General features: G+C 31.6%; 1 protein-coding gene across 2 annotated transcripts in view; it reads left to right on the forward strand.

Annotated features, from left to right (window-relative positions):
• Mdga2 (MAM domain containing glycosylphosphatidylinositol anchor 2) overlaps positions 1 to 14,040 on the forward strand; it is an 815,899-nt gene extending 801,859 nt beyond the window's left edge. The window contains exons 16-18 of one of the 2 annotated variants that reach the window (XR_012446173.1): positions 7,029 to 7,134; positions 9,388 to 9,912; positions 10,161 to 14,040. Coding sequence is in view for 1 of the 2 variants with exons in the window: in XM_074068038.1 (XP_073924139.1) it covers positions 7,029 to 7,134; positions 9,388 to 9,476 (195 nt within the window). In the remaining variant the exon portion in view is untranslated. Of the gene's footprint in view, positions 1 to 7,028; positions 7,135 to 9,387 lie in introns of both variants that reach the window. The other variant, XM_074068038.1, reaches the window with a different exon arrangement.
• Positions 14,041 to 14,357: the final 317 nt, after the last annotated feature.

The following is a 14,357-nucleotide window of genomic DNA, read 5'->3' on the forward strand; positions in this document are numbered from 1 at the left end:
ATAAAACAGAACGCCAGCTCCAAGTTTAATGTTGCAATCTTATATGAAGGAGTTGCTTTTCTTTGTGATTTGGCCCTTCTTAATCCATTGGATTATGTTTGCAGAATTACTGCTTAAAAGAAGAAACTTCAAGGAGTGAAATTTTTGTTGCCAGGAAGCATAGGATCAGTTTAAATTCAGAGCAGAAAGATTTTACAGTTTATTAGAAGTGATAACATGTTTCTGTAACTGCAGGGATTTACAAAAGAAATGTACAAGAATTTTCAAAGAATACACTCACATTAACACAAATTTATTCATAATTTTCCAAACATTGGAGAACTTCCCAACTGATGAATTTGATTTCACCTACTACATTTTGGGTGGAAGCCAATTAAAAAATAAAGATTTTGAATCAATGTATTTTTAGCTGCACGTGTTCTTATTATAACCTAAAAATCAGACTTGGTTTTTACGTTAGTTTTCAATGTAGTTACCATTTCTGGAGCTCTTTGTATCTTTTTTGTAAATTTAGTGTTGAAGCTCCTTATTTTCATTTGGTATCAATTTTACTTGGCTTAAAGGACTTCCTTTAACATTTCTTGAAATGCGGGTCTGTTGAAGATGAGTTCTTTTCAGTTCTGTACTTTGAAAAAGTTTATTTTGCTTTCATTTAAAAAATTTCTTCTGAATATACCATTCTAGCATTCTTTCAGAACTCTAAAGATCCCTGTCCACCATTGTGCTTGCATTGTTTCCAAGTATAAATCTGTGGATGCTTATATCTGTTCCATACGCTATGTGAGTTTTTTTCCCTCTAGTTTCTTTTAAGATTTTCTTTTATCACTGGTTGTGAAAAATTAGGCTATAATATGCTTTGGTATATTTTTAATTTTTATGGGCATGGGATAGGGTTCATTGAACTTACTGGGTCTGTCAGTTTATAATTTTTATAAACTTTGAGGATTTTCTGGTTGATATTTCTTCAAATACCTTTGCTCTTTCTCCTCTGCAATTACACATGTATTCTTGAAGGTGTTACACTGCATGTTAGTGTTTTTTTTTTTCATTTTAATTTTGAACAGTTTATATTCTGTCTTCATATTCCTTAATCATTTCTTCATCAGTATCTAATCTGCCTTTAAACTTACTCTATTTATTTTTTTATCTCAGCCATTGGACTTCTCATCTGCATGAATTCAATTTGAGTCTTTTTACAAAATATTTGTGTCTCTAGTCAATGTTTTGAACATACTAAATCCAGTCATAAAAACTGTTTTAAGTCACTACCTACTAATGCTAACATCTACATCAATTCTTGGATTCTTGGTTGGTTTAAATTGATTGATACTTTTGCTCTTTATGGGTCATTACTTTCTTGCTTCATTGCAAACCTGGCAATTTGATTGGGTGCCAGATATTGCGAATTTTGCCTTGATTAGTATTGGATATTTGTGGATTTTTGTCACCTGGAGTTTTCATGGGGGTGTAATAAGGTTAACTGAAAACAATCTGTTCATTTTAATTCTTAAGATTTGTTAGAAAAGACTGAAATTACTCTCTTCCCCCTCCTTTTTTCCCTCTTTACTGCTCTCTTTCCACTTGCGATTATTTATTTTCTGTTAATCACTCTCTAGATACTTTTGTCTCCCTAGATTCTCAGCTTCATCTCCTCAAATCAAATTTTCTACCAGGCTTAATCTTGGTTTCATCTATTTGCACCATGGCCTATAAACGCTACATAGGAGAATCATGGAATCAATCACTTTGTTTGATTTCTATCTGTTAAGTAACACTGTTTTTCATTTTCTGCTGTCTAGTGTCCTAAATATATTTGTTTCATATATTTTGTCCAGTAATTTTGTTGGTTCAGTTGGAAGGACAAATTTGATTTCACCTACGACATTTTGGGTGGAAGACAATTAAAAAGTAAAGATTTTGAATCAATACATTTTTAGCTAATTAGACTACCAATGGAAAATAAAGATAAGTAAGATTGTGTTATTCTTTCAACGTCTATGCTCTAAGTCCATTGAGTGAGTGCTTTATTTAATTTCATAAATCTTGATTGTGCAAGAAAATGTAAGACAATTACATATCCTATGACATATTTTGTGCTTTTATTTTGTTTCTTATTGTTTTGAATTATTTCAGACAAAGTAGGTTGCTTTTATACACAAAAATCATTTGTAAACTTTCAAGCTTTTCTAAAATACTTCCTTTGGTATGCAATGTGTGCTAGGAAAGCAAGATAGCAACAATAGGTACAAATATATTACCATATAAATTAAGTTCTGGCAAATTTTAATATTGTTCAAACAGATTTCTAGAATTCCAAAATATTCTTAACTCAAGTGGAAGGCATATGGAGTTTTAAATGAGATATAAGTGATTTTGAGCCTCTCTTTCACTATTATTTGTTATTTCATTTGACTGGAATTGTGTTATCTTAAATTAGTTTTGTCTATAAACCCTTTAAAAAACAAACATGAAGTCCTTTGTTTGAGTGTGTCCAAGTAGTTTGCTTCACTGAAAATAAAATTATCGTGTAGAACAAATAGAAATTTTAGTCTGCTGAAATTTCTTTGTGGACTTTTCCCCTAGAGTTAATTTAGCATCACCAGTACTTATTCTAAGAATTTTTCTATATTTGGAAGGATGCAGCAACAATTTCAAAAAAAGTAAAATTAATATAGTGTTAGTCTTATAATGTTACTTATATTTTATACCCTATACCAAGGAAAATAGCTAACCACCCCTTTAAATTGTTTACTTTTTTCATCATATATTCCAAATGGTTTCTAGAGACAAGTTACAAAGAGACATTATAAGACACAAAATACTATCTGTTTGATTAGTTTAAGTGAAAGGAATTCTTAGAGATCTTTTACTCATTTATCCTCATTTAAAGATTTGGAAATAGATAATTGAAATAAAAATAGCTAACACTAATTAGGGACCAAGAAAGAAATGATGGTGTTCTCAATACATCATGTCTTTGTATTCTAACTAAGAATAATAATCTAGAAAATACTATGATCATTAGGAGATATTGCATGCTCACCTAGCTACATGTCTCATTCTGAGACAAATTCCTGGGCAATTATGCCAAGATTATAAAAGCTTCTGGATTAACCACTAAAAATGTTTTCCAAATGCAGCTCACAATGGGGTATATTTCTTTTTATCTTCCCCAACAGTCCACATCTCATGTTATTATTTCAGATTCAAATCTTTGACAGTCAAATGACATTTATCCAGTAGGATGAACTGGCAGAGTCTTGTGAAGTTTGCTTCTTGTTAATATTTAGAAAATTTCTTCAGAGAAAAAGCCAAGCCTATCTTGATGTGTTGGGTTGCTTCTCTTCGAATCTCCTTTATAATGGTTAAGGATAGTTCAGTTATTTGCTCCTCCAGTTATAAAATGAGAGTAACATTAGTAATGCAAGTAGTTAAAATATATTAGATCCTGATTTTTCTCAAAATGGTGTGCAGAATCAATTCTCCAACTGTACTCAGGCTTTTTTTTATTGTTTTATCATTCATATGTGCATACAAGGCTTGCGTCATTTCTCCCTCCTGCCCCCACCCCCTCCCTTACCACCCACACCACCTCCTCCCTTACCACCCACACCACCCCTTCCCTTTTCTCCCCACCCCCTCAATACCCAGCAGAAACTATTTGAAGTTCCCTCAGCAGAAATGATCAGAAGCAATTTGTCTTGTCAGTAAGAAAATATGTGGCAAACATTTGCAGAAGGCACCATTTACGCTGAAGTTAGAACACTGCAAGTACATCGTATTGTCTCAACTACCTTACTTATTAGTGCTGCTGTACCTCTTCTTCTCTTCCCAAAAAATCATATGGAGCATAAGCAGAATAGTATCTCTACTTCTCTTTTTACTGACACTTATATGTGTATGCTTTAAAGATTTATGTTTGTAAGAAATTGTCAGTTTATTAATTGAAACAAGTTCATGTGATGTAATTTTAAGAAAAAGTTCACATATTTTTTAAACTGCCATGTGAATTAACCAGCGAAGACTTAATTATCTTGTTACGAGATTTTATTGCATATTAAATTTGCCAAATTCCATTCACAAACTGTGAGAACATTTAAATTTTAAACTTGTCACTTCAATTAAGGGAAATAATATTTAATGATATCTGTGTAGTTTTATGAGAGGGACAAGTTTTACATAATTTCCTCCTTTTTTAGGAAACCTAAACTTCAACATTTTCTCCCTCTTCTCTCTCCCCCCAACCACCATATTATCTCCCTAGGTATCTTCCCTGTTAACTCCTTCTTCAAGTTGATTAAGCCAAGTGTTTCAAAAGTACAAAAGAAAAAATGAGCATAGTGTTAGCCCTGTAATGTAATAGTAATCAGAATCATGATGAATCCTTGTAAAAATGTGATGTAATTTAACTTTTTAAACAAGAGATCCTTTCATCTCTATAATTCAGCTTTGTTCATTGAATGCCCATCATACCTTCCATGTTGAAATACATCAAATTTTAATGGACTGTTACAGTTTCTCATCAGTTGTCAGCATATACTTATTTTTATAAAGACTTAGAATTTCATCAAGACATGTTCTTTATATCTAATACCTAACTATTTTATTTCTGTAATCTACCTTATCATGTTAAGGAAAGAATTATCTATTCTATAAACCTTAATCTAGATCTTAATCTAGAAACCATTTATGAATCTATTACAACCTATAAAATTTAATGATAACAGTTCAAAATAAAATTCAGAGCATAAACAGAAAATATGATAAATATTTTTTGTGAGACTCAACCAATTAAAAAGCAATCCATATAATTTCAATCCCAACAAAATTATCAAAATAAAAAAGAAAGAAACATCCTGTTCAGAATTTATTGGCTTGTAGTCTGTGACATCACATCATCACAAATACATATTAAAAATACTAATTATGACTATATCAATAGTTTCAATTCAGTTATTATTTTTATCATTAGTAAATGATAAAAAAGGGATTGTACTAGTCCTATGCAAACCTCTACACATAAGACAATTCTCCTTTTCTTAATTTGTAAAATACACACTTATAGTCAAGATTGCCAGCTGGCAGGCAGTGTACCTATTAAATCCAGTTAACCTTCTCCCTGGTGTTTGCCACAAGCTTCTCCCCAACACTCCCTCTCCATCTGACTACAAAAGTGATTGCTTCTCATCTTCTCTGCTTCAAGGCTTTTGTCTTTAGTGTAGTAGAGATCTTGTGAACAACCTGCACAGTGATGCAGGAAGAAAAGAATAAGGAAAAGTAAAGTAGTAGAAAAATGAAGGGTATTTAATACTTTAAAGTAACCATAGAAATTTTTAAATGCTCTTAGTATCACACTAATTAAATATGGTTTCCCAAGAAAAACAATTGTGAAAAGTTCAGGAAAAATTTTGAGGATTTATACATTTTAGTTTCAACTTTTAAATATGATCTCATTATGTACTTTAGATAAGAGAACCTGGATAACTTTATCAAACTATTTACCTTTATATAGGTAAGGAAAATCCACGTATACCCAAGCCTGTACCTCAGGGAAACATTCTTTCCAACAACTTTACATTCATGTACACTTCAGAAGGCTAGGCATCATATAAGTAAAAAATATATGTGAGTGGGAAAAACTGACATGTTACTTTAAAACTGATGTGCATGTAAAAGGAAAATATGCCCAAAATACTGAAAATCCAACCTTTTAAAAAAGTTATTTCCCAGATACCTTCCCAGACTACTCCCAGCACACAAATACACACACGCTTCAAATACAAACACTTATTTCTAAGTAGTCAAAAAGATCCTTCATTGGCAGTTCTACCTCAGGAATGAGAATTTATAAATCACCAATTTGGTTTTGAATATTTGAATTTATTTATCTCAACATGACAAGAAGGAAAATGTGTATAAAAATTAAATCTATTAATAAAAACTTCTCAAAACTTTTTCTCCTATTAAATTGTGAAACTTGTGTCTTCCTGATTACCTCTGTGTGGAGAGGAGAAAACTAATACAATAGTTGATTTCAAATGCCTTTGCTTACTAACTTGAGCTTTTTGTTGATAAAATTATGAGACCCTACAAAGAACAATGGACTGATTTCTCAAATGCAGCCTCGCTTCTCTGAAAATCATCTAAAATTTGCCTTCAAGGAACTGTCTCCAAAAGACAAAAACAGTTTTGCATTGATAAAAAACTTTATTGGAAGTATAATGGTTTTAGAGAAAATTCTAAAAGTCTTATTTCTTTAAAATGCAATAGTAAAAAAATTGAATTGTGTTTATATTGTTATTATATACATGATTTAGTAATAAAGGCAATCTATTTTCACTAATCTGTTCTTTCAATAGTCATTTGTTAAGCCTCAATGCTCATCGTTGTTATAGAGAATGGAAATTCAAAGTTTTCCACTAGACATTCAACATAGACTTATAAGTATCTTCAAGATTAAAAAAAGATTATCAGAAGTGAAATAGAGTTAAACCATAGGTGAATATAGGGAAGTGATGATTTATTCAATGTATTTGCAAAGATCAAAGTATTTCAAAAATGCTAACCTCTTGTTGTTCTAGACTTGGATCACATAAACATAACACTGTTGTAAAGAACCCGGAACTGATTCATTACTTAAATCATTTCTTGAAAACTCTGTTATGACATATATTTACAGGAACCTGGAGGGAATCTATTTCAGAAAAAGATTGTCCCAATAAAAACAACTTTTTCTTATGCCTGTGAATTAAAAACAAGAGAATATATGCCAAATGTTTTTATTGTATTATTTAATTAAATTTAGTTATGATTTAAAATCAACACAGAGTTTCTGATGTGAAAAATTAATGTGCATGGAAGATACTATTCTCCTTTTTGTTAAGAAAGTCTATGTTTTAAGCAAGTAAACTTTTGAAGAAAATTAAGAATAAGAAAGATGCTAGCATTATTGACATTTGTCTCCTCAATTTCTTAATAGAAACTGCTCTGCAAATCACAGCTTAGGTTTGTTTCATTCATATTTGTAGCTCATATTTGAAGGTATTCGAGGTCCTGGGATAGAAGGTGACATTGCCATTGATGATGTATCAATTGCAGAAGGAGAATGTGCAAAACAAGATCTAACAACTAAGAGTAAGTATCTTTTCCTGAGATTGAGGTGTGATGAGATGTTAAAGTAACACAACTATTATTACATCAATATATTGTAATTTAATAGACAAATTTAATTTTGTTTCTTTACATGTAAGTTTCTTATATCTAATGCTCTAAATCCTTGAAAGCATTTTAAAATCAAAATATTAAATTCCATTGTAGTCATATTTGGATGAATAAAATAAAAATCATTTTGATTTAAATATGTGTAATGCACACTTTGATTTTCAAACAAGAATTACAATATTTAAATTTATGCTATTTTAGAAGAGTTTTGAAAAAATGACAATGCAAAAACACTAGAATTATGTATTGAACTAAACTCTTCATCTCCATATTATACATTTGAAATATACATTCAAAAATCATTCCTATTAAAACTTCCTCCAAGTGAAGGATTTCTCTTAGTCTCATCTGGAATCTTTATATAAAGAGGAAGCAATCAAACTAAATTCTCACTAATAATTCATCAATAATTTAGCATATACAAAGGTATGAAAATCCGTGTTGCATAAATCTAGAGAAAATCAGGGTTTTTGTTAACTTAGTATATTTAGTGAGAAATTATTTCTTTCTAGATGTTGAAAGTCAAATTTTTTCAACTACCCAGTGATTGCTCATATGAACTGAATTGACTCCATTCTTTAGCATTGTAAAAAGACAAAAACTAAGATTGTATATAACAATGAGCCATTTTGCTCATAGTTCCTTGTCATCACACTTAGCAGTTAAAATACACACTTAGTAAAATCTTCTTCCTGAGTCTGGCTAATTTTACTTCAGAAAAACAGCAGACACATCTGAATGAACCAGGTTTGTCTAATGCATAGAAAAGCACACATTCTTCTCAGAGAAGAATGCAGCTTCTTTTGAATTTCAGAATATGAGTCAGTGACAGTAACATTATATTTACCAAAGGCAGTTACCACTTCACACGAAAATTTTACACTTTCAATTTTAATCACTGAAAATTGTCATAAATTAAATTCAATAAATTGAATTAAAACTTTCCAAAAGAAAGCAGAAATGGTTAAGAGTAGCCACAATGATATGAGTATGGAAGCCCATCAGGATGTCACTATTATACAATAGAACATTTCCATGATCAGTTTTCTTTTTCTACATTAGTAAAACCAGAGAAATGCATGTCTGTTTTTAATAGGATATACCTATATCGATTAGTGGATATACCTATATCTATCTTTTACTTCCCCTCTATAAAATTGAGGATAGAATCCTAATTAAACCAAGATATTCTACTTGGCATAAGAAGGTACTCTGTGGCATTTGTCTCTATTTAACCATTATTTATTAAGTTTATTTTGATGAATACCATTTGGTAAATGTTAAATTAATGCTAAATTCTAAGTACAGATCACCCTGAAGGGCAAAAGCCCTTCCTAACCACTAAGGTTCCCCATCCTTCCCAGGAAGAGAATGGAGGCATGGTCTATGTCATTAAGACTTGAGATTACATGTCTCTGTCTTCAGAACCCAGCTCCTTCCTAGGTGAGAAACATTTTGTAACTTTAGGCAGGTTAATAAATGATTAAATATGGTTGTGTCTGCCCTCCTAGGTAAGGTATGTTTTCTAACAGAAACACCAGGGCAAGAGGCTATACCAACTACAGTAAGACACTCAGGTCAATTGATGGGAATAATCCTTTAGTTAGACTGAATTTCATGACATTTCTAAAAGTTGAGCTAAAGAGAAATTCTTTTTACATAATTTACAGATAATGAACTAATCTAATATAGACAATCCATTGTTATAATAGTGAATTTACCAAATAACCATTGCCTCCTAGTTTACATCAAGAGTAACTTTTCTCTCTGTCTTCAAGCTTAAATAATTCTGGAAGATTTAAAAAAAAAAGAAAAGAGAAACCTCACCATTTCTGAGAATTTTCCACTTGTCCATGCTTTTATAGCACTAGCAAAATCATGAGATTGAGGTCAAACGCACACCAATGTAAATATATTCTGAATGAGTTTTTATAGGACATCAATTTAAAAATCTAAAAATATTTCTATTTTATTGAATGCCTAAGTATATATTCCTTTTCATTTGCTTTAGAAATAAATCAGATAAATAAAACAAAAACTATTTTTTTCCAAAAACAATTTCTGCATGTTGTTTTCTATCAGTTTACCAAACTAGTATTAGTAGCTACATGAAATGCTTATTCTCCTTTCCTTTTTATTTTTTGGCACTTTTTTTTTTATCTCTAGATTCCGTTGATGGTGCTGTTGGAATTTTAGTTCATATATGGCTTTTCCCGGTTATTGTCCTCATCTCTATCTTAAGTCCTCGAAGGTGACCTTATCCCGGCAGAGGCTATAAACAATTCACCAGGCACTGGCATGAAGAAAGAGTCTTTGTAAATGGACATTGAGAAAACAAACTACCAAAGATTCCTCCACTGACTGATGACTCTAAAATAATAAAAACAAAATTTTTTAAGCACTGGGGATAAAAAGACATCATGGAAGCATAATTTATTCCAAACCACACATAAAAGATAATCTTGACCTGAGTAGAGAAGAGACCTTCAGGTGCTTTGTGGCTAAAAGATTACAGCGTCATCTGGTTGAACTCTGGAAAAATAAAAAAAATTTTAAAAAAAGGAAAAAAAAAAGAGCTATAGAAATCCTCGTCAAAGCACAAAGTCATGGCTGGTTTTATTTCAAATGAATAGTTTGCTTGTTACCATGGAAACCTAATGGCCTGCCAACAAAAACCTCACTGTAAACAGGGTACGTGAAGAGCTGGCATTTATTTTCCTTTCAAGAAGGTTTTGCGTAGAGAATTAAATAAATGTAGGCCCTTTTACCTTTGGCTGTTACGTTTCCTTGAAAATAACCCAAACTCAGAATTATTTAAAGCATTCATGTTCCTCCCTACCTTATCCCCGCCCACTTTTATTACTATTCTTCTTCTTTTTCCCTCCATGGCTAAGCTAGATAACTGTGTGCTGTCTCTTTTTGCATGCACTACTCTCCAGGACGGTAAACCTGGGCTTACACGTTACACAGGCTTATCGGAGTTGGCTTGCGGCCACTTGAACACCCAAACTACTGTCATCTGTTCCAATGAAGAAACCAAACCACCATCTTTTATAAATTGCCATGGAAACCAAGTGCCTTCAATGAAACAAGCCTGAATAATTCTCAACTCAGAAGCTTGCACTGCTAAGAGTGGTTTGTGTAAAACTATTTTCTAAACAAACTACAGAGCCTAAATGTGCGAATCACAGGCAAGACAACAGAGCCGCTTCTAAAGAAGAAAGGACCGAAGCTGCTGCGTAAGCCCATGCAGACCAGAAATTCCTTGCTTAACCTCCTAGACAGCCATGGCCTTTCGGCTTATTGTCCATTAGAAAATAACTTTCATTGAGACCAGACATGAAAGCAACACTTTTTTCTTCCAGGTTATTAAATGGGTCAACCAGAGCAAAAGGTTGTTAAGATAATACTTAGTGCAGAAGGTGGTAAAACATGAAAGTAATTTTTTTTAACTCTAACCTCCATTTGAAATGAAATTGGCCCTAGCTTGAGAGGGAACAAGAAAAGTGTTTGTGATTGCAGTGCATATCAAACTCTACAGCAGAACTGGGCCTGAAAAATCTGGCTTTATTCTAACCACTGAGGGTAATACGCCTCTGCCCTTTAGTCAGACTCTGTGCAAATTGTGAAATATTATTTTATTATTTTACCAAGATTAAAAAACACTTTTACAAAAAAATGAAAACCTGTAAAAATGATTTTGAGCTACCTGAGGACAAATCATACTCTAACCAGCCAGTTTTCCAATGCATTGTAAATTTCACTTAAAAACCTGTTGGTTATAAAAATTTGGAGATCTTTTTCCTTAAATTATCTCAGCTTTTAACTTCATTTAAAAAGACTTTTGTCTAAAGAAGAGTATTATTATTATTATTATATGTTCTTTCAACTCCCCAGGATTAAAAAAAAAAACTGATTATGCAAGTAATTGGGATATGAGTTTTAAATTATAACATTTGCAAATATTCATACAAAAAGCACAACAAAATGTAGTGGAAAAATGATGAAGCTTGATTTTTTAAGACAAATCTGTAGAAATGTTTGTGCAAATTCAGTAATTCAATTTCAAATATAATTTTACAGCTATGTTCAATAAAGCCTCTTTCCAGGTAAGGTATGACAAGCGGTATGTGTATTTGTTGAGCAATGTTCAATTATCACCAAAAGGAGATTAGTTACATGATTTATTGGTCATGTTTATCATGGAATAAATCTTCATTGCTTCATACACTTTGACATCAGTAGGAAGAAATTTTAATAGGAACACCCTGATGCACTCTCCTCTATTTGGAATACATGTAAAAAAAAGTTATACTTTTGTAGATAAAATATGACACAAATATAAACTTGAAATTTTATTGTATATTTTCATAGTTCAAAAGGGTACCATTGGAATACCAAGGTAGTGATAGAACTGAGCTAAGCTGAGTCCTTTAAATTAAACAAATGAGTATCATGAGTTATTTGAATAAATTAGTCATACTGAAAAATTTTCAAAATTTCAGTCAACCATCTGTTTTATCAAACCAAAGAGATTTAAGTAAATGATATCTGGGGCACTTAGCTTAGCATTTGTGAAATCTAACCCCAATTTTCACAGCAATTGTCCCTTATTACTACATCTTTTTTCTGCATTGTCATAGACAATAATATCAATAAATATGTTTTAGGTCTAAAGAAAGCTTAACTCATTTCCTTCTTTCAATTATCTTTAAGGTGATTTGACTGAGGCTTTTGCAAAAAATTCTGATTAAAAAAACCCACAAATTTAGAATATTTGAATATTCATGTGTCCTTTCCAGGAAACAATCAAATTTCCTTTTTTTGTAAGTAATCCTACACAGAGAAAGTACTGTAAGTGAAAGCTTCAATTGTATTACTAAGCCTTTATAAAATTCTAAAATCTGTTCTAAACTCTTATACTATAAGAATATACTTGAGAAGTTCATGAGAACTGGCTGGTACTTCAAAATTAATTTTGATTAAAATTTTAAGAAATTGAAGATGATCATGAAGAACAATGGGGCAATCAGAAGTGGAAAGCAATCAAATTTATTGAGATGGTAATAAAATGTATGTCTCAAGTGCATTCTGGATCATTTATGTAAACCAACAAACTGAGAATTAGGATTGGTGTTTTTTTTTTTTTCAAATCAAATGTTCAATTACTTCAATTGCAAGCAAATGGATAAAAATGCAGAAATTTTAAATGAATGGGGTAAATGTAATATAAATTGTGTTAAGTTGCTCCTTCTTTAATATGAGTAATAATAATGAAAATTTTGGAACACCTCTTTAGCAACTTTCCTTTTCCTAATTTTATGTATTTATTATGAGCTAGAATCACCAGCATATTCCCCCTTTCCATTTTAACAACGGATTTAATGCTAACATTTGTTGTTGTTCTTTTATAGAAAGGAATCTAGTAATGGAACTTTTAATTTTCTGGAAGAGAGACTATGCCATGTAATCTCCTACTGCTCATAATTGATCCCAATTAATTAGGAGCATCACCATGTTTCGTCAGTTCAAAGATGTTTGCTTCTCTACATTTTAACACTTCTACAATTGGGCCTACTTTAACTGAAATTGGCAGCATTTCTGTGTAGTAAGATATAAAATGCACCCTAGGATTGACAGCATCTTAGATGTGATGAAATACACTAAGTTCATGAAAGTTGCCAGAGGTGCCAAATATTGCCAGATATTACTACTTTTCATCAAACCCAAATTCAAAGAAAAGGTTGCCCAATCATAATTGTAGGATTTATATAATGTACTGGACAGTATTTTCCTTTTTGAAAATCTGAGTCTTTTCTTAGGTACTTTACATACATACCTACTCTTTCTTTTCTTTTTTTCTTTCCCTTCCTCCCTCCTTTCTTTTTCTTTTTCTTCCTTCCTTCCTCTTCTTTCTTTCTTCTTCTCTCTCTCTGTCTCTCTCTCTCTCTTTCTTCTTTTTCTTTCTTATTTCCCCCGATACCTGTTTTTAAGTTCTATCACAAATTGCAATATCTTATGTATCTCTGGTTTAAAATGTTTACTGGTTCCATGTGACTCAGTCAGAAGTTTAGCCTACCATTACCTTTTCTTTAAGAGAGTTGAAAGATTCATGGTTCACTACATTGTCGTGCAACTGACACTGAAACTGATGATATTTCATTTCTCATATATCACAGAATTGACTTTGGCATGGCAACGAACCATAATTACAATAATTAGAATTAGAACTCAGCTAGTCAGTATACCATGTAATAAATAGTAAAAATAACTCCACTCTTTACTTTTATATTTTAAATATGATGAAATACAAATTACAACTGTACTAACTTTTCACCAAACATGCATTTTTAAAGACTTTATAATAAACTTATCAATCAATAAAATGTGTAATTTGAAGAATAATTAATTTAGTTATGTACTTAAGACTTTGAAACTGGCTGTGGTATTCCTCATGATCTGTTTTTGTTTGTATGTTTTGATTAGTGATTGAAACGATGGTACAGACTAGTACGATTTTGATAGACTGATTTCAAAAGATTCTTTTGAATACATGTTCCTTATTACAAAACTTTGTTTTAATGTGCCTTTCAGAAATCAGGGCCACTCAACAAACTGAAAAAATTTTCACTCCCTCCCCCACACCCACCCCTGGCCCCATACATTTGCTTCCTGGTTGATGACTATTTATTAAATGTCCCATCGGTGTCTCAACAAAGCAGAAGGTTTACTCTTCTTCCAACTGGGCAGTTGATGTCAATGAGGAGTTATTGCATTTTCTGTGAAAACAATAAAACCATAGGGTTCAATCCCAAGCTATTTCCTTTCCTATAATGTTCACTTTGTGGTTAACCACTTTAATTAGTTTTCTTAGTGCTTATTTTTAAAGAGCAATGTCTGCCATTTTCTACTTTGACTTAAGAGAAAAGCTACCACAAAATAAACAGAATTTTTTTCAAGTCTAATATAAAAATCTTTGCTGAATATCCATAAAATGCATAAGTAAAAATGTGTTGTCATTACACAGAAAAAGAAAGACTTAAAGACTTGAAATTTTAATGTGAAATATGTCAATTCGGAATCAATCCCTCATGTGTTCTTGTCCACTTAGAAACAGAAATGAGAGAAAGAAATAT

The sequence above is a fragment of the Castor canadensis genome, chromosome 3 (genome assembly GCF_047511655.1).
Source record: "Castor canadensis chromosome 3, mCasCan1.hap1v2, whole genome shotgun sequence".
In the NCBI taxonomy this organism is placed as follows: Eukaryota; Metazoa; Chordata; class Mammalia; order Rodentia; family Castoridae; genus Castor; species Castor canadensis.